The following is a 21429-nucleotide window of genomic DNA, read 5'->3' as shown; positions in this document are numbered from 1 at the left end:
GTGTATACTAACAGCAACAGTGGTCGCTAGTTAGTTTTGAAGACAAGCTGAATTCATTACAGCCAAGGTGCAAAAGCAGAACTCAGCACACAAGAGTGGAACACACTGTCCTGCACTGCCACTGTCCCTGCGGCCTGGAGAGACATGAACACAGGAGCTCATTAAGACCCTCAGTCTAACTCTCCCTGTGTCTTAACTCAAGCACACATCACATTCAGAGCATGTGTGAGTTTGTGTGATTGACTCAGACTCTACAGTGTGCTCTCAGTAGCTGGAGAGAGAGGGCTACTACTGTTACATGATCATAAGAAACAGATAGAGATGGAATGAGAACAAATAATCTAGAATGATTTTTCTGTTCCCCAGATGTTCCTACCTGTATGTCTTTTAGTCACATACAGACTGCTGTAACCGTAGAAGAGATGAGTGCTGTTTATGTGTGTGTATGACCACACCATGGCCCTTTCACATGACTCATGTCTGCCCTACAGTACAGCACAACGGGTAACACTTTATAATAATGGTCTGTCATTAATGGGTAACTATGCAGGAATTAATGCAGGACAAATGAGTAGTACTACATGAAGACATTAGTTACTACTATTAACTAAAATAGAAACATGATTAAACAATCAGTAAGTAATGGTGACCTGATTACTGAGGTAGTTCAGTGTAAATTATTGAATTTGATTTGCCTCATTGAGAGCTATTAACTAATTATGGTTATTTTAAAATAACTACTAATTAATTACTAATCAAAACATTTACATGTCTAAAATGTGAATGATTATGTGTTTATTGGGAACATTTTCATGAAATGCACCTTCAGAGAAATATGCGCCTCATGTGTCATTCTTTGTGGAAATTAATTTGTGAATGTCACAGCTGGCTAAATCATGGCTACAGTGTCTGCTAGAGTATCATATTCAAGGATGTAACCACATATTCAGGATTGATGGGGACCAAATGTAATAATGTAATAATTAACGATGGAAAAAACCCATATCAGGGGGTTTGAACATGTCCCGCTCAATGTCTATGGTGGTTACGGCCATGATCATAGTCAGCTTACCTTACAGAAATATAGGGATGCATGTGCCCAACCCCTGTATTCCTTGGGATATCTTTTCTGTTAATAACAAATTATTAACTTCTGCATGTTTGATATTGCTGAAGGTCTTCTTTTTTTAATAATAATTCTGGTAACCCATAAGTAATGAGTCAAGTGTTGCCACATAAATATGAAGGAATTTCTAATTATCTGGACCATTATTCTCAAGTGAGGGTCATGGTAACGCATTATTAATTAATTAGATCTTACTGTTTCCTTCCTTGGGAGTTAAAGGTTATCTGGAACATTATTATAAAGTAAAAACACGACAAACCATTAAACTAAGGTGTTACTTGTCAGTTAGTAATGAATACTCAAGTGTTTGATCCTACATTTTATTCACTTTATCAAACAGATAGTTAACAAACATTCTCAGGCATTCCAAAAAAAAAATATGGCATTAAATTATAAATAATTGAAATAATTGAACATAATTGCATAAGCTACAAACCTTTAGCAGGGCAATGATTTTAATTGCTGGTGCTCACAATTATAACATGTTTTAAAATTAGTATCTCTTAAGATAAACTAAAACAATACAATTATGTGTCAGCTATGAGGCCAATTCCACCTGTGTTCTTCCACCCTAAACAGTCCACTCGGTAAATACGTACAGTTTTTATAAAATGTTATTGACATTTTTCCTCATTTGCCAATTTTCAGTCAGAATGTATGTTGAAGTTTACAATGTGCAGGCGGAGCGACAGGAGCGCTGAGCCCTCACACCCGCTCTTCTTTCAGTTTCAGCATGAGCATAGAATATGGCGAACCCTGATAGGATTAGAGGCTTGATGGATGTGACACTATTCTTTTTTCTTTCTTTTTTTAATTAGATCCATTACTTAGAAAAAGAAAGAACAAAAATATATATAAAAAATGCACTTCACATAAAATTAAACACTTCTTGTAAGATTAACCAACAGTATATGGAGTGGTGGTGGTGTAGTGGGCTAAAGCACATAACTGTTAATCAGAAGGTCGCTGGTTAAATCCCCTCGGCCACCACCATTGTATCTTTGACTGAAAATGTAATTGTAAAAAAACATTTTTTTAGATTTAAATAAATACAAAATTGTGTATATTCAAGTGTTTATTATTAATTAAGAATGAATTACCATGACCCTAATTTTAAAATAATCAGTAATTCCTTCATGTTTATGTGGTAACACTTGATTCATTAGTTATTGGTTACCAAAAATATTTAAAAAAAAGACCTCCAGGAATATCAAACCAGCTGAAGTTAATAATTTGTACTGAACAGAAGAGACATCCCTAGAAATATGATACTCTAGCAGAAACGGTTGCCATGATTTAACCAGCTGTTAGGTTCATAAATTAATTCCCGCAAAGAATACACGTGAGGAACATGTTTTTCTAACGGTGCATTTTATGTCATGTTCCCAATAAAAACATAATCTTTCACATTTTAGACATATGTAAATGTTTTGATTAGTAATTAATTAGTAATTATATTAAATTAGCCATAGTTAGTTATAGCTCTCAATGATGCAAATCAAATTCAATAATTATTGATTACCTAACACTGAACTACCTCAGTAATCAGGTCACCATTACTTACTGATTGGTTAATCATGATTCCATATTAGTTAATAGTAGTAACTAAAGTATTCATGTAGTACTACTCATTTGTCCTGCATTAATTCCTGCATAGTTACCCATTAATGACAGACCATTATTATAATGTGTCACCACACAACGCTTTGATCTCTACGACAGTTTCCAAAAGAAATCTGCCCCATATTTGGTCATAAAAAACGAATTAACATATCAATGTTAAATAACTATAATATTTAAACATTTATATATGTATATATATATATATATAAAAAAAAAAAACTATGTTTTGAATGTGTATCTTAATGGTGCCTTAAGTGATTTCTGCCATTCTACTTCCACAAGACTGAGCCATTGAATTAGCCACGCCCCCTCTTTCCATAACTCCACAATCCAAAGATAACAAATTAGCTTTATTGAGACCAACATCTTAGAAATGGTTGTTTAAAACAACAGCAGAAAAATAGCGCCCTCAACAGACAACTGTTATGAACAACATAGCTCGATTACGCTTCCTTGTTCTTGATGCATGCACAGAGCACTAGATGGCGCTATATGAAGTGTAATCAAGCTTGAAATAATGATCACCAAGGAGATTGCTGTCAAGAAGTAAATTGAAAATGTCCGTTCTCACCCAAAACCAACTGGATCGCTTCAGAAGACATTGATTAAACCACTGTCTTAATGATTATTTTATGCTGAATTTATCTCCTTTTTTGAGCTTTTGGAGTTCTGGTCACCATTTACTTACATTGTATGGACCTATAGAGCTGCCATATTCTTCAAAATCTTTGTTTGTATTATGTTCATTTTTGAGTGAACTAACCCTTTACGTACAATACAGTGCTGTGGGTAACCCTGTAGCCTAATGTGCCGCTCCAAGAGTTCCATTGATTGGGAAATATTTATGTGAGTCATGTGACCTTCAGTGGTCTTTAACCTACCTGTATGCAACTCTCTTATTACAGATACAGTATAGACCTATTTTTGAGCATATAGTACAGAAAATATAATGCATCATTTCCTGCCATGCCTTGGTCCTGGAAATAGCCTTCCCCACATAAACCTGCAAAAATATTACCTATAGTGTATTGAAAGATCAGTGTGTGTTGCTATCTGTTTTCAATTCACATATTGGGTGGCTTCTTGAAACTTGAAGCCAGGCATGTCCTAATTCTTATCTCTGTGGGTGGCCAAAGCACTTACAAGTCAAAAACTGTAGTTTGAAGCATAGCTTCATCAATATCAAAATTTTGGGTAAAAATGCAAATTAATGCTTTCATTAAGATTTCTATTTCCATTAAACTGTACCATTGCTCGTATTTTTTTTTTTTTAATCATATTTGTGCCTTTACTCTTTTTACATGGTTATGTGGTGTAACAAATACATTTTTAAAACAACAAAAATTACATGTAGTCTCAATTAATATGGATGCATAATAATTATAATATAATTACCAAAATGTTATAGTGTGACTTGCTAAATTTCATCTAAATCTATTTAAAATGCTATTTTCTAAATAGCATTTGGCTAATTATTTTATAATTAGTATACATACAGATTTTATGATTAAATAAACTGAGAGACTACATGGAATATTTGTACTTTTAAAAATCTATTTGTCACAATGCTCAACGGATGTCAACTTCCCAAAATTTCCCTCAGCTACATCATTAGAAAGTGAATTGAAGATATCCTTCTCTGCACAGCTCAACAATCCGATGGAAACAGTTGCTTCCCCAGGCAATGAAATATACAGTTGATTCGATTACAGGCAGTTTCATCACCTATGAGTGTGGAGGTTATTGATAGGATGTCCCATTACTGTTTCTAATGATTCAATTAGCTAAATAGATATGTGAGAAGCTCAGAAAATGTAGTCATACCATGTTAACACTGTTACTATCACCAGAGACCTTCCTCATGGATGCACTGTCCTGTATGGTGAGAAATTTTTGAGTGAGAAACCTACACCTACTTGCTTGAGCAATATATAATGTATTTGTTTGATCCAAACAGCCAGCACGGACCACAAAGGAGACATTTTTAGTGTACCTTATGCTACAGTATAATATTAATTGTGCTAAGCCATTAAGCTAATTGGTTAGAGAGTCATTCATTACTGATGTGCCATGCAAAAAATCCTCTGTTTTTGAAGCTGCCATTACCACATTAGTTGTCTTTAACAGAAAAGCGATTTCTTAATGAACGCAAAAGATTGTTATGGCACTGTTCCAACTCACTCAAATGAAGTCTTCATTGAAACCATTTCAATTTAGTCGATAGTAGTCAGTTATCATTTTTACTTTCATTTTATGGGTGTTATTTAATTTTGCATTTGAAAAAAAAGACATTCAAGGTTCAAACTAAAAACTGAATCTGTGAAAAATCTTACACTTGTATGTGTGTATACTTACTTGTCTGCAGGGCCATAGCAAGTGGGATGAAAGGTGGTAACTATTCTAGGGCCCAAAGGTCCAGGGGGCCCCATAACAAATTCTAAACAGTATGTTTTAATAGGAAAGTGTCTCAGAGCAATTTAGAGTCAGGGGGGCCAGATTACTTTGCTACGGCCCTGCTTGTCTGTAGTTATTAGCTAAATCTGATAAAATCTCCATTTTGGTAAATCCAGAGATACCCTCAACTGGAAAAGGTATTTGTAAATAAAATAATGTCCCCACAAGGACTGTTAAAAGCATAAATCACTGTTGGCTGGTCCTCACAATGATAACCTCTTAATAAACACATTAATAAAAGTTTATGAAAATCTAGACTTGCAGAAAGGTTTCTTTTTAGAGGTAAGGGTAGGAAAAAAAAAATGTGTATGTGTGCACAATCATGTTAGTACGCTGCAAAATCTACTCCCCAGGTCACCTTGTGTTACTAGAATATAACTTCGAAACGTCGAAGATGGTGGCAAAGAGAAACAGGAAGGAAAAAAAGAGTTATGGATGGGAGAAAGATGAATGGGGAAGGGAAATCGGAGGAGGAAATGTCACAGAGGACGAAAAGAGCAAAAGAGGGGTATGGGGCATTGAGATAAGACAGAGACAGACATGATCAGAGGGGATAAGCTAGGCCAGTGTGGCGGTATCTTTCTCCGTCAGACCTGATGGGTGAAGATGGAATGGAGGTCGATATTATGGAGGGTTAAGCTTCTCTGTTTCATGTTAATATCACTGATGAATAAGTCATATTTTATTTTTTCTCCGCTTTTCACTTATGGATGAATGAGCACTATCTAGCTTTGTCAGGCACAGTCACCTTTTCAGGGACACTCCACGTTTTTTTTTTCAATTTCATTTTTCATCTACCATGAGAGATATATCACCCTGAAAGAGCTCTTTGTTTCAAATTGTTTTAAACTGAAGGGCGAGTTCACTACTAAGCTGTTGCAGCACTCTAACATATGGTATTTCAGCACAAACCCCTGTATCTTATTAACGAACAATGCAGTTTAACCAAACACACCTCCTTTCTATTCACATAAGACTAATAATAGAATGCACTGTTTTGACAAAAGTTAGCTCTATTTGCCTGCCATAATTAAGATTGCACTAAGCATGCAATAAACAGAATTTTATTTAAGAGACATTTGTGTACATTTTCTAATGATCATGGATGGCAGCAGTGACTCATCAAATGATGAACAAATTATGAAAAAGAGTGTTAACGGAATGTATCCAGGCATGTGGTGTATTTGAGTACACTTTCTACATTTTAAAGAGTCAGTTCACATGCCAAGATCATTGTGGATTTTATTCCTTTTATACTTATCTTAATAATGATCATTTCTGTACTGAATGTGGTGCTAAAACAACATACAGCCTGTGCAAATAAAAAACGCCATCAGCAGATGAATTCACTGGATGTCTTGTGAATAAATTCAGTCAACCTCACAATTCCCAAATCAATATCAGTACTTCAAGCTCAAAATTTCTCTTCCATGTTAGCTAACATGTGGATATCCATGTTTCTTTGCAGTGGTGCTCGATGACTGTGCAGGAAACAAGAATGTGGAGCTTGAAGTGTCAAACCCAGACTTCTTAATAGACGAGAACCTCAATCTGGTTCCAAGACGAGACGTGATTGACAGTGGAGATGTCATGTTTATTCATGGTGTCAACAAGCATGTTGATGACATGGCACATGTGACCATTATAGGAGCGCCACCCAGATCTCCTCAGACACTCAGGGTAAGTGGTTCCTTTTTTGTTGTTATGTTTTGTGTGTGATTTTGTTAAATAGCATATATTACATTCAGAGGAAACCATTGTCAGAAATTAACTTTTTGTAACATTTGGTTCCCAAGGAATTGAAGAGAGGAGACACAGGTGTAGAACCTTAGAATCTATTAATTATAAACACTGGAGTAGAACATTCTCAGGACTGGAAACAAATGCTGGAGTGGAAACAAATGCATTCACAAACATAACATTCAAGGACTGACAAATACTAAACAAAACTAGAGGGTTTATATACACTTGGAAACTAATGAGGAAATGGATCACAGTTGGGGATGACAATGAACAGATGAAGTGATTAGGACAGTGGAGTCTGGGAAACGTGATGCTGGGGAAAACTTCAAAATAAGAGTCCTTGAACACAGTGGAGACAAACTGTTAAATTTTTAGATTTGATATCTCTCAAAGAAAATATCAGGATTAGATCATAGGAGATTGTTTTGCTTCACTGATCCAGTGTCATTCATATGGATTTCAAATTTTCTTTCATTCTTCTTTTGAAACTTCTCTATCCTCTGTATTTCATTGTAAGCATCACTGCCTTTCTAATCAGTTAATCACCCCTGATAAAGGAAGTAGGAACATGCCGGCATTCCCAAAACCACTGTGTTTTGACGAGCTTTATCAGGTACTTAGGATGAAAGAAAGAATAAAAGAAAATAAAGAGTTACAATTTCCTCATTAATTCAGCATCTCATCTGTTTTGAAGGTGATAAGTGTAATTTTTTCATAGTTAAAATGCTTTCTCCTATCCACAGCCAACTACGCTTTAAACTCCTGAGACCCATGCATTACTGCTGTGTGCTTTTTCATTTCCCTTTTTGATTTGTGAAGAAATGCACCTGATTCTCAGTGTAAACATAGGATTTCTAAGGAAAAAAATTGCAACTGATTACTGCAAGTGCACATTAGTGTACATTTGGATTTAGCAGCATGGCGTTCCATGAATATTCGTTCAAATTTAAAAAATGCATATCAGATGAAACTAGAGACACTAATCTTTTGATTAAAACAGGTTTCAATGTAAAATTTTTATTTGGTTTATTTATCAGATGTAGTTTTTTTGGTGTTTCCCTTAAAGACAAACTCCACCGTGGTCTGCGCCATGTTGTTTTGTCACATGTTTAACCCTTCACTGACAGCACGGAGTCTTTTGAACTGAGTTCAGTTGGTTTAAAATTAATTAAATTATGCGTTGCATATAGCAAAGCCAAAGAACAACTTCCACACATGTGTATGCGGGGTCACACAGTGTTAAGAATCTTTGAATAAGATTTGAATACAGTCATTATTTTTTGCAATTCCGTTTGGTGCTGCTATTTTTTACTGTACTCCTTATAGTTCGATTCATGTTATAGTGAAAGAAAAGCATTTTCTTTCTGCCATTTTTGGATAAATTGTGAAATATACACTCAGATGAGATATATAGCCTGAGTGAAGTGATATGAGAGAGCTCAGGGAGAACAGCAGCGTGTGAAGAGGAATAGCTGAGAGGAAGCAGGGTCATTATGGATCATACATCTTGAAATCAAGTAGTCTTTAATATAAATCTTACCCCAACTTGCTCAGGTAGTTTCTGGCGGAAAACTCAGCATCACCTACCGAATACCAAAGGGAAATGTTGCTTATTGGTGCAATATTTGATTTAATACACATTTTAGTGGATTTTGATTATTGATAAGCGTGAGTGTAAATGGAAAAGGCTTTCATCTTCCCCAGAGTGATGTAATTCTAGTTGCCATAAAAGAATGGCAAGGGTGAATAGAAGGCATTACAAGAAAAATGAGAATTCAAGCTGTAATTCAGTGTTTAATAGAGGATCGATATATGAATTAATTTCATGATTGATTTTTCTCTTTGGCTTTTTGTTTTGTGGAATGTGAAGGCCTTTTCTTTTGAAACCCTCAAATGTAATAAATAATAATAATAATAATAAATGCTGTGAATTTGTAAGGTTTTGACATTTAATTCTTTCATCCTACAGGAAAAAGTGGATGATCACAGTAATTTTTCACTTATTTGCTGTTTCTAAAGAGAAGTATGTCGGTATGATCTGGTCACAAGGTTACAAGTATGCCTTGTGTCTTGCCAATATTGTTTATTGGCCTTTCCTGAGTCTTTAACCTTCACCTTTTATAGTAATGTAGCATTGTTGTGTCATAGCGAGAGATACTTTGAATGCAACTCTGTACAGTAAATTGCTAATTGTGTTTATGTAGTGAGTTTTGTTTGTTTATGATAATACTAATGCAAGTCCTGAGCACTGAATCTCAGCCTGGTCTAGCTGGTCTGTTTGCTGGTTTCAGAGGGGTTTTGGACACTTGTCAACTGGTCAGACTTGGAGACCAGCTAGACCACACAAAGACCAGCTAACCAGCTAAAATAATTTTTGTTCTTCCAGCAGGGTTGTAACTTTGCTAGTTGTGCAGTGATGCTAATTGCTAGTAATTATTTCTGTCAGTGGATTGCGATACTATACAGTAGACAGAACAAAATGCTCTTACGTACTGTATATAGACAACTGCTGAAAAGACCAACATAGACCTTTATGAAGTTACATACTATCCAAGCAAGTATAAGTTATAGCAAGTTAAGGTGGCCTACCAGCATGGTCTTTCTGATAAAGATTTTTGCTGGTAAGCTGATTATGTGACCTGCAAGCTAGCATGTCGGTCTCTAGTGCTTAGGACCTGATCTTCCAAAAAAAAACACAAAAAAAACATAATGTATGCTTGTAACCAACAAGGTTATTTTTTCAGCTCAGTTTTGCTGTCTCTTGCTAGTTTCAAAGACAGTACAGTGTTATAAAAGATCAGAGACTTTTGCATTGAAACACTACTGGCAGAGAATCAGCAATGCAAAACCTGACTGTCTGGCACTCTGACTTGTCTTTCTGTCTGGATCAATGAGAATTTAGAAATGAGTAATGATACATCTCAATATAGCAGTCAGCAGCAGGATGGCAGAATCGACAAGGACACGGTGCCTCTGCCTACTCGAGTCTTAATTAATGCTAAGTTTTCATGACAAAAAAAAACTAGCTCAGCTTTTTTCACTACAATCTAGTCTGATAACAACATTGGATTACCAAATTGTAACAGGGACACATAAGGAAAGATTGTGACAAACAGCATTCATTTTGAAGTTGCTATCTTGCAGTTTGACCAATATTTTCATTAGAGGTGGTGTGTTGGTCAAGACTCAGTACTGATAACCAGAAAGGTTGCAGGTTTGATCCCTACAAGAAGCAAGCCATAAGCTATTGCCATTGTGCTCTTGGTCAAGATGCGTTACCCCAGATTACAATGGTTGACTACTGGTTGTTTGACAATTAACAAGGCTGACTAGTTTATACAGATTTTTTCTTATATAATTTTGTAATTTTCATATTTCCTTTAATTACCATGCTGTGCTTTATCTGTTAGACAGTTTACACAGTAAAACCTTGACGGAAAAGTTGTGTCTTCAAATTATATCCCTTTAAAGCACCACCACAACGGCCATACATATTCAGATGGACATTTTTGGCCATTGTGTCATGTCCTGCACATTCTCAAGATGGCATGTCAAGTTGAAAATATTTTTTTTAGGCCAAATGCACACTAATCCGTTTTCAGTTCCCTATCTGTCACTCACTTGATGTTGTGTCAATGTAGTTACACTAGGGGTTGCTCTTGAGAGCCCTTGACACCTCTGATCTTTGATAAAAGGCCAATGGGAATTGGCGAGTGGAATATGCATGCTACTCCCCCGGACATACAGTATAAAGGAGGGGACGTCTGCTCATTCAGATTTTCACTTCGGAGCCGAGCGTTCGATGGTTCAGCGAGCTAAATTTCCCACGGCTTCCATTCTCACCTCTGCTGGGTCCTTATGCCGCATTACAGCGGAATTCTCCCCTCTCTGCATGGGTGCACTGCAGAGATCGCCTCTGGGCGCTTCGGTAGATCAACTAGATTATATTCTAAAAGAGTATATTCTAAAAGAGCGGCACGCATCGGACATCTTTTTAAAGATCGCTGTCTTTCGTGCCTGGTCACCGCCCACGCTAAGACATCTTTCGTGGATGCATCATGCCCTCACTGCGAGGATATGACCATGGCAACGTTGCAGACATGGCTCGCTTTCGTCAGAAAGTCATTGCTCCCTGCCTCGTTCCTCCTACCTACGGGTATGAGTCCAGCGCAGCAAGCACTGGGGGTGATTCGGGGACCACAATGGGACCACCTCCGCTGGGTAAATCCCCACGGATTGAGTCCGCCAGCTCGTCCCAGGGCGAGTTCAACCTCTTGTTTGGTGCCCGCGAAGGTGATGAGCTCTTGAGCGCACCGTCTCCTCCTCTGGAGTCAGCAGCACCTCAAGTCACTGCATGCCACTCAAAACCCGGGCAACCTCAACACCACAGCGGACACGCTGTAGCGACAGGTCACCCACATGGGAGAGTGGAGACTCCACCCTCAGATTGTCCAGCTGATCTGGAGTAAATACGGGCAGGCACAGGTAGACCTGTTCGCCTCCCCAGAACCCTCCCATTTCCCACTCTGGTACGCCCTGACAGAGGCACCCCTTGGTATAGACGTGCTGGCACACAGCTGGCCGCCTGGACTCCACAAGTATGCATTCCCCCAGTGAGCCTGCTTGCACAGACCCTGTATAAGGTCAGGTCTGGCCCAACCAGACTTGGCTCTCGGACCTCACACTCCTCGCGTCAGCCTCTCTCTGGTAAATTCCAATGAGGAAGGACCTTCTTTCTCAGGGACGGGGCCCCATCTGGCACACGTGACCAGATGTCTGGCCCCTGGATGGCACGTGGAAGACCTCAGTGGCCAACCACCTGCCGTGGTAGACACCATCACTACGAGGCACCTGTATGCTTTGAAGTGGCATCTGTTTGATAATTGGTGTTCTTCCCGACGTGAATAAACCAAGAGATGCACAGTCAGCTCAGTGCTTTCCTTTCTGCAGGAGAGGTTGTAGGGACGTTTGTCCCCCTCCACCTTGAAGGTGTATGTAGCTGCTATAGCTGCACACCACAACACAGTGGCCGGTAATTCCTTAGGGAAGCATGACCTGATCATCAGGTTCCTGAGGGGTGCCAGGAAGTTGAATTCCTCCAAATCGTGCCTCGTTCCCTCATGGCTCCTCTCTGTAGTCCTGCAAGTCCTATGAGGGGCTCCCTTTGAGCCCTTATGAGTCAGCAGAGTCTAAGGCACTCTCCCTGAAGACTGTCCTCCTGACAGCGCTCACCTCCATTAAGAGGGTAGGGGACCTGCAAGCTTTCTCTATCAGCGAATCATGCCTGGAGTTCAGTCTGGGCTACTCTCACGTGATCCTGAGACCCCAAACGAGCTATGTGCCCAAGGTTCCCACGACCCCATTCAGGGATCAAGTTGTGAACCTATAAGCGCTGCCCCAGGAGGAGGCAGACCCAGCCTTAGCATTGCTGTGTCCGGTGCATGCTTTACACAACTATTTGGATTACTATTTACTAGTGTACTTAAATAAATATTTTGTGTTGGTCCAACATAATATATTTTATAAATCATTAATATATGCCAGGTGAGCTGTTTTACTGTCAATTTGCAACTGCTTATGGAGCTAAGCAGCACTTGAATAAGTTATCACTTCAAATTGAATGTCCTTTATGGATTAGCGGACCGATACTAAAGTATCGATACTTCCGATACTGATGTGGGATCAAGAATATTGATCCTCACATAAAAATATCGATTCGGAAGTTGTTTTTTTTAAACTAGTGATCTTATTATTTAGATAAAATGAATATTAATGTGTACTTAAGTGAAAAAAAAAAATAATATTAGCGAATAGTTGCATGGCATCAGAACAATTTTTCCTTCTGCTCATCTTGATGCACAGAAATGCTAAAATACACCAGCAGTCAGCCAGCGCTCACCCTTTTAGTCATAGTGCTTGTTCAAAGAGAGAGCAGTGCTTTCCTGGGCTAATGACAGAAAAACAGCATCTGGAGTTAATCACACAGTCTTTGTGTACACAAGTAATGACAAACCTAGATGTGACATGTATTATAATGGGCTTGTGTGACCATTTTTACAAGCTTATTTTAATTCAGGTGTTAAAATGTTTATAATGATCTTTAATCCTCGTTAATAAATGATAGCCTTATGAAAACTACCTGTAGTAATACTGTATTAACCATGACTAGTAACCACAACTGTAGAAACCAAGTTTTTTTTTTTGGCAGTACAAGGTTTTGATACAGTTAACCATGGATTTGCGACAGTATTACTGTAGTATCCATATTGTAACTTGGTTTTAGTAATAGTAACATATAATAATATCTATGGTTAATTTTGTGGTTTTATATGTTGCTTAAACTTAATAATATTCTGCTTAGGCCTGCGAACTTGCCTACAAACAGACACACTTACAGGACTTCCGAATATCAAAATAAAAGCTTGAGGATTTAAAAGTTAAAGGTGCACGATTGAAATATATTACTGTTATAATATATTATTTTTTGTTTACAAATGATAATAATATTTTTGCTGCTTTATTGTCCAGTATACTAGTTAATAATAAACTTTTTCTTAATGAGCAATACATTTATATTGATATAATGTGTAGTTAGAAGTTTATGTTTTATTTACATATTAAAGAGTACTCCCAATTAGTTACACATAATAATGTAAAGATATTCTAAACCGATTATGCAAAAAAACAACACTGGTATCAGATCGGGATCGGTATTGGCCGAAACTGAGATTTCCGCTATCAGATCTGAAGAGAAAAATCGGTGCATTAGGTGTGGGCGGATCAATCCTAAAAGTATCGATAATTCCAATGCTGATGTTGTAACAAAAATATTGATCCTCACACAAAAATATAGATTCTAAATAATTAAAAAAAATAAATTAACTAGGGGTATTATTATTATTATTTGGTTACCACGAACAATAATCATAAGCTTCAAAGTGAAATAAAATGATTAGGCTATATTGGCAAATACTTGTGCAGGATGGGAACTGTTTCTTCTACTCATCTTAACTTCATAAATGCTGAAAAACACAAGCAGACAAGACTCGTTCAAACAAGAGAGATCAGCGCTTTGTAGAGGTAATGATACAAAATCAGAGAAACAGCTTCTGGTGTGTAGTCTATAGGTCGTATGTCCTCCTATCAGTTTTAGGATTTTGCGTATGCCCACATGAAATAACTGATGATACATGTGGCCGCCAGAACAACGAGCATTTGACCCGGAACCTTTTCAATCTAATAACGCAATGCTGCAGCACCGTTGAGTGAATTGTGTTTTATTATTATTAATATTTTTTTTTTACAGAGATTCTCTAAACGCGCATGGAGATGCACTGGGGAGCACTGGCAAGACAGACAGTCAGACTGAGCTGATCCACCAATCAGAACGTTAATTTCAGACATGATTGGATATTAACCAATCATATTTTCCATTTTAGTAAGGGGCGGGACATTTTCAGCGTCTGATACACAAGCATCCCTGGAGAAACTATAATTTGCACTGTATATTTATTTCCCTGCTAAACGTAAATATATGTATATACATTTAAATGTAACTTATGCAATTAAACTTTGTGAAAATACTGCATGTTATTTTTGATGGTCTTTTTTTTTTCTTTTTTTGCCCTTTACTGCTGTCCGTGGTGCCTTTTTCTTGTGATATCAAATCATTTATATTTCTAAGTAGGAAAACAATTTCACTCTACACAGAAAAACACATAATATTACACAAATAAATAAAAAAACATACATTTTTATGTAGGCTATATATGGTAATACAAGTTATCGTGAACATTACTACACTCATATTAATGCTTAACAGTATATTGCGTATTATGAATTAGTTAGAATAATAATCAAGCATTAACAATTATAGTAGCATAATAAAAGGAACAATAATGACACCTATTAATTTAAATAAATTTTTAACATGAAGTTACTATAGCATTGATCCCATTGATTTAATACAGTAATATTGTAGTAGTGACCATGGTTAATTGTGTGGTACCTAAATATCATGGTTAAACTATACTGTATTACTGTAGTGAAATGGTTAATTTTTGTAAGAAACAGAAGTCTAAACATTTTCTGTTTAGGCAAAAAATAATAATAATATTAATGACTTGATTAATGACTAAAATTATTATTTTAAATTATCCATTTTCTCCGAAGTAATCGCAAACAAATTTATTTAACTGAAGTATCGGTATCGACGATATTGGACTTGAAATATTGGTATCAGATCAAAAAGAAAATAAGCGGTATCGGCCATCCCTACGGTACATCCCTAAAGTCCATTCTCAACCCAAGCACAAATGCCATTCTTCACCAAAATGGTAACCCCTAAAACTAATAAAATAACACATAATGTCAACATTTGTTCACCCCATCCAGTCCAATGCAAAGCATGCTGGGAAACTGAAATCCCCTGCCTAGTTTAATCGATGCTACAAAAAGTATTCATGGTGTACAAACTCAAATGGATTAGGTAAACTTCATTTTTACAAATTTAATAGGATAAAACACATGTGTCGACATAATATTTTTCCGTTTATCTCCAGTGCATAAACTCTAAGTTGATACTTCAAATGTCGCAAAAAAATGGTTTGGAAACACTTTTTGGCGAGAAAATTGGCATTAACGCAAAAATGTAGTGTCACATGACAGAAATAATTTACCCCAATCGTTAACCTGTGTTAATCATGATGACAAGGTATACATCCTTGAAAGCCAATTTATTGTACGTGATTATGGATTGATTTTAACGGCATATAAATCTGATGCTGCAAACATGACACTTCCAGGATTGTCAACACAAATATCTCTATCATGCACATCGACAAGTGCACGGAGAACAAATGAACGGCCACTGTTTGTGATTAATTTAATTTCATTTAGCTTACTTTAGAAAAATTGCTGGCAAAATTCCCTGTAGTAATTTAAATAAATTAACAAACAAATAAAGCATTAAATTAAAAAAATGTATTACTAAACGAAAAAATAACATTGTTAGGCCTATATACTTACCTTTTCTATACACAAACTTAAATTAGCCTTACCCTTTTCTGTAGACAAAAAAAGGCGGAATGGCTTAATGTTCAACACTATTTTCAAGACTATAAACTATCATATATTTGTCCAGTGCTGAATTCACTTTTAGAAAACGAGCTTTTGAATATTTTGAAACATTTAAATATTTTAAATCTTACCCTCTTTACCTCGGATCGCATTTACTGAGGTTTTTCAGAAAATATAAATTGCATTATGATGCTAATATAAATTTTACATGACAATCAAGTTCAGTTGGTCAATAAAAGTTGTTGGACAAATATGAGGGACATAATGCAGTTGTGATGGCAATGCTTTAGATTTGAGTATTGTTCAAAATAGCCTATTGAATATCAGGAATGTATTGTATATGTAAACCCTGATATTACACTGCATCAATTTGTCTTTAATAGCTGTGCTCACAGCATATACATATCAATGGACTGTCCTTATAATAAGACCAATAGTTTCCCCCACTACTTGGTTCAGGTTGCCAGCTTGAACAGGCCATGAAGATTCGCTTTTGGGTCGGAACCGGTGGCAACATGCGATAAGTGCAACATCAGGACCAATAATACAGTCTTATCAGAAGGGCAACTGGAATTTTGATTTCAATTCCTCATCTTCTAAATGCATTTATTTGTGAAATAAAAATTACAGTAAACTGGCTAATTTCAATGAATTGTCTCAATATTCTCCCCATTTTACCAAACTTCGGAGGAAAAGACACTAGGGACATCTGGGAGGCGAAAGGTACACAATTAGTGATATACACACATTTCTGTATGGAAACGGCTTAAGAGCAGATTTCTTTTGCGATAAACCAAAACTTATGCGACAAAGGTTTTTTTTTTTAGGCATGACATCATCACACACACAATTTTTATCAATAAAAGGCCATTTGAATGGAAACAGGCAGAAGACAATTTTTATTATACGCATTTTTACATTTTATATGACAAAAAAAGCACGAAAAGTGGGGGGGAACTGAAATCAGGTTGTGACAAAATGTTCCAGAATTGTGTTGCTTAAGTTAATTTTAATGAAGTAAACCAAACAACCTGCAAGAACGCTTCTTAAGTAAATTCCCCCAAAAGATACTCATCTAATCAGAGTCAGGCAAGCCCTAAACCATTGACTAAAATAGTCGTTTAGACAAGCCACCAACTAGTATATTTTTTTTTGTATTTTTTTTTAATTTAGGACAAGGATACACACTTTTCTGCCTAAACTGCCTAAAGCACAGTATGTATTTGCTAAATGGTCACACGAATTCCAAAACCTGTAATCCTCAGTGCAGTGCAATCATAATGTTCTCCATGGCTGGGATCCATATGCCTCTAATCTTTAAGCTGCCTGTATCAGTTATTAATGAGAGCTCAAACTCTCTCACGGAGCAGAGAAAGCCAAAGCAGGGATGATTGTACTTCTGTAATTTATGAACAGGAAACATTAAAGATTCATGACTATCTTCTTTTCAGGGTGTCAGCGCACTCAAGCCAGCCATGTTCATCACTGGCAGAGTGGAGGCGTAACTAGACAAAGGCCTTGTTCTGTGATGTCAGAGCATCTCTATGTGCCTCTCTGTCCTTGAGAATGCGGCAGAGGAAGAGTAGTGAAGGAGTTCATCAATAACCTCAACACAGACCTTTATTTTTTTTCGAACATAGAGGGTTTTTTAAGTTACATCACTCTCTCTCATTCTCTTCATCGCTTACTGTTCTGAGTTGATGCGTGATGCAGCTGTTTCCTTCACTGTAATACCTGTCACACTATCACTTATGATCAAGGTTGGGGAGTAATGGAATACATGTAACAGGATTATTTATTTAGAATTCAAAATATAAGTAACTGTATTCCACTACAGTTACAATTTAAATAATTGCTATTTTGATTACTGAAGATATTACTTTGCATTTTATTGTCATTTGTTTCATTTAATATTTAGTCCTTTCAGATGGAAAACATTTATACATACGTATAAATGATACGATCCAAAGAACGTTTGAACAGCGGTGAAACACTTTCTTGATGAGCAGACATAGAAGTAATTTTGGAGCAGAAAAAATAGAACTAAATTGTAAGCTTTACGCTTAGATAAAATGCTATTTCTAGCCATTTTACATACCGTAATTTCCGGACTATTGAGCGCACCTGAATATAAGCCGCACCCACTGATTTTTAAATAAAATATTATTTTGAACATAAATAAGCCGCACCTGTCTATAAGCCGCAGGTGCCTACCGGTACATTGAAACAAATGAACTTTACTCAGGCTTTAACGAAACACGGTGTGGCAGCGGGGCGTGGTCAAGCGCCCGTCCGGGAGAGAAAGCGGTAAGGGCGCTTACACCTGAGCTAAATTACGTCTAACACCGGTGTCTAATTTCAGTAAGCATGGGGAGAGCGGCATAAAAGGCAGCAGCCGCAGAGCTGAGAAAGTGACACACGTCAGTCTAGTGTTGGCGCATAGAAGAATTGAGAAACTTTATAAAATTGATTGTAAACATTGCTGTGGCCATTAAAAGCCTTACCTGGAACGTCAAGTGCTCTGCTGAAAACTGTCACACTGGTGCCCGTGTGACAGTTTTCCCAAGAAGGACACGTGAAGCAGGGCACTTGAAATTAGACACCGGTGTTAGACATAATTTAGCGCAGGTGTAAGCGCCCTTACAGCTTTTCTCTCCCGGACGGGCGCTTAACCACGCCCCCGCTGCCACATACGGCTTGTAATAAAACATTTGCAGTAAACAGTAGCCTACCAAGTCATTGGTCACTATCTTCCTCTTTTCCTGTGCACTGAAACCACTGAAGTCATCTCCTTCGTTGTCGGAGTATAGCCTCAGATTTAGTTGTCTTTTTGCACTGAGTCAATTCCTCACGCTGCTGTTTCCAGCGTCTTATCATCGACTCATTAAGACCAAGCTCCCGTGCAGCAGCTCTATTTCCTTTTCCAACAGCCAGATCAATCGCCTTCAACTTGAAAGCAGCATCATATGCGTTTCTCCATGTCTTTGCCATGGTGAGGGTGACAAAATTACTACCGTAATCAGAATGATGGGAAGTTTGAGCGCGCTCGATTTAATCTAAACAGTAAACAAAAAAGTTGTTTTGACCTTAACCCGTTCTGCAATTTCATTGGTCTAATGAAAGCTTCACGCCGCCAAAAAACTGAGCACGTCACAGAATGTTTTTTTTTTTTTTTTTATAAAATTTGAAAGCGGGAAAAATCCATATATTAGCCGCGTCATTGTATAAGCCGCGAGGTTCAAGGCGTGGGAAAAACGTTGCGGCTTATAGTCCGGAAATTACGGTACACATGTTATCAGACACGATCATATTTTTTATCAAGAAAATTCACGTTGGATCATAATTTATTTTTCTAGTAAGACCTTAGATATTAGGGGAAAAAATCATATTCTTGATAATAATTTATGTATTGTTTTTTCTGTACAAAAATCTAAAAATCCATAAAACAATATCAATTTGATTTATCTTGTTTTTAGAAACAACACTGCATAAGATATTTAGGTTTTTCAGAGAATGTATTTTTAACGTGTATTTTGTCTTACTGTTCTGGTTTTAGTCAAAACAAGTGAAAAAAATCAACCAGTGCTGAAGAAGTAATCCAAAGTATTTAGAATATGTTACTGACCTTGAGTAATCCAACGGAATACATTACAAATTACATTTTACACCATGTATTCTGTAATCTGTAGTGGCGTACATTTTAAAAGTAACTCTCCCAATCCTGCTCATGATTCTTATGTAGAGGATGAGAATAACATAATGTCCTCTTAAGTTGGGGAAATATATTGTAAACTTTCCAGTGGATGTGGAAATGTACTAACAGTAAAGGTGAACCTCACCTAGGGACTGATAGGAAGCTGTCCTGATAAATTATGCAGAGTTTACACTACACGATTTTAAGCCAGAAATTTGCTCGCCGACAGTTTTGTGGAGATTGCCGACAAAAGAATGAAATTGAAGGCAACTCGAGCTGCTCCATGAGCAATGATCGCAATATATTAACTATTAAAGATGCTATTTGAGAGAAGTGCTGATGTGTCGCCAATGTCAAGAGATATCTAGAATGTTAAATATCTGGACCTGTCTGTGATTCTAAATTGTGCAATGTGAAATGTGTTTTGCCATTTTTTACCTAATATTGACCTTAAGACATGCCCGTCTATAGAATACTGTGGAAAATCAAAACAAACACAAAGACAATGTTAAACTTAATTTAATGTACCAGATAGATTTAAACTGTGTTTGATATAATGGCAAGTAATTTTATAGTACCAAATTAGCAATTTAGCATGATTACTCAAGGATAATGTGTTGGAAATGTGGGCTGTCTAGATTTGATAAATAAATTACTTTTTCAAATAGGGATGGTGCTGTTTTTTTGCATCAGTAATGTCCTATACACACTGATTAGCCAGAATATTGAAACAACCTGCCTAATATTGTATAGGTCCCCCTCATGCCACCAAAACAGCACCAACCTGCATCTCAGAATAGCATTCTGAGATGATATTCTTCTCACCACAGTTGTACAGAGTGGTTATCTGATTTACTGTAGACTTTACCAGTTTGAACCAGTCTGGTAATTCTCTGTTGACCTCTCTCATCAACATGGTGTTTTCGTCCTCAGAACTGCCTCTCACTGGATGTTTTTTTTACTTTTGGCACCATTAAGAGTGAGTTCTAGAGACTGTTGTGTGTGATAATCCCAGAAGATCAGTATATACAGAAATACTCAAACCAGCCTGTTTGGCACCAACAATCATCCATGCAATTATCTAATCAGTCAATCATTTGGCAGCACTGCATATATAATTCAGATAGGGGTCAGGAGCTTCAGTTAATGTTCACATCAACCATCAGAAAACGTTGGGAAAAAATGTGATCTTATTGATTTCGACCGCGGCATGCTGGTGCCAGATGGTTTGGAATTTTCCACAACAATATCTAGAATTTACTCAGAAAGATGCCATAAACAAAAACAAACGTCCAGTGAGTGGCAGTTCTGTGGACGGAAATGCCTTTTTGATGAGAGAGGTCAACAGAGAACAGCCTACGTCTACGATAAATCAGATAACTGCTCTGTACAATGTGAAACATTGTAAAAACTAGAATGACTTTGTTTACAATAAACCATATTATTATTATTAGTACAAGAGTTTAACTCATCTTCGTGAAGTTAACATTACTCATGACAGCAAGATGGCGATAATAATTCTTCCAATTAAGGAATTTCTTGGAGGGAAACAGCACTCCATGTGTGCTAATGACTAACACAACAGGAGCTAATAATAATTATTGTCAAGAACAGATTGAAAAAAATTAAATACTATTAATACTGATCTTCAAGGATTTTAAAGATTTTAAAGATGATGTGTGTAACCTTTTAAAGGTGCAGATACTTTCTC

General features: G+C 36.9%; 1 protein-coding gene across 1 annotated transcript in view; it reads left to right on the top strand.

Annotated features, from left to right (window-relative positions):
* LOC127661937 (cadherin-13-like) overlaps positions 1-21429 on the top strand; it is a 562582-nt gene that overhangs the window by 211257 nt on the left and 329896 nt on the right. Inside the window, exon 3 of the mRNA XM_052152905.1 lies at positions 6672-6883. Within this exon, the coding sequence (XP_052008865.1) occupies positions 6672-6883 (212 nt within the window). The remainder of the gene's footprint in view (positions 1-6671; positions 6884-21429) is intronic.

The sequence above is a fragment of the Xyrauchen texanus genome, chromosome 21, assembly GCF_025860055.1.
Source record: "Xyrauchen texanus isolate HMW12.3.18 chromosome 21, RBS_HiC_50CHRs, whole genome shotgun sequence".
Classification (NCBI taxonomy): Eukaryota; Metazoa; Chordata; class Actinopteri; order Cypriniformes; family Catostomidae; genus Xyrauchen; species Xyrauchen texanus.
Note: the sequence above shows the minus strand (reverse complement) of the source record. Positions and strands in the feature narration are given on the sequence as shown.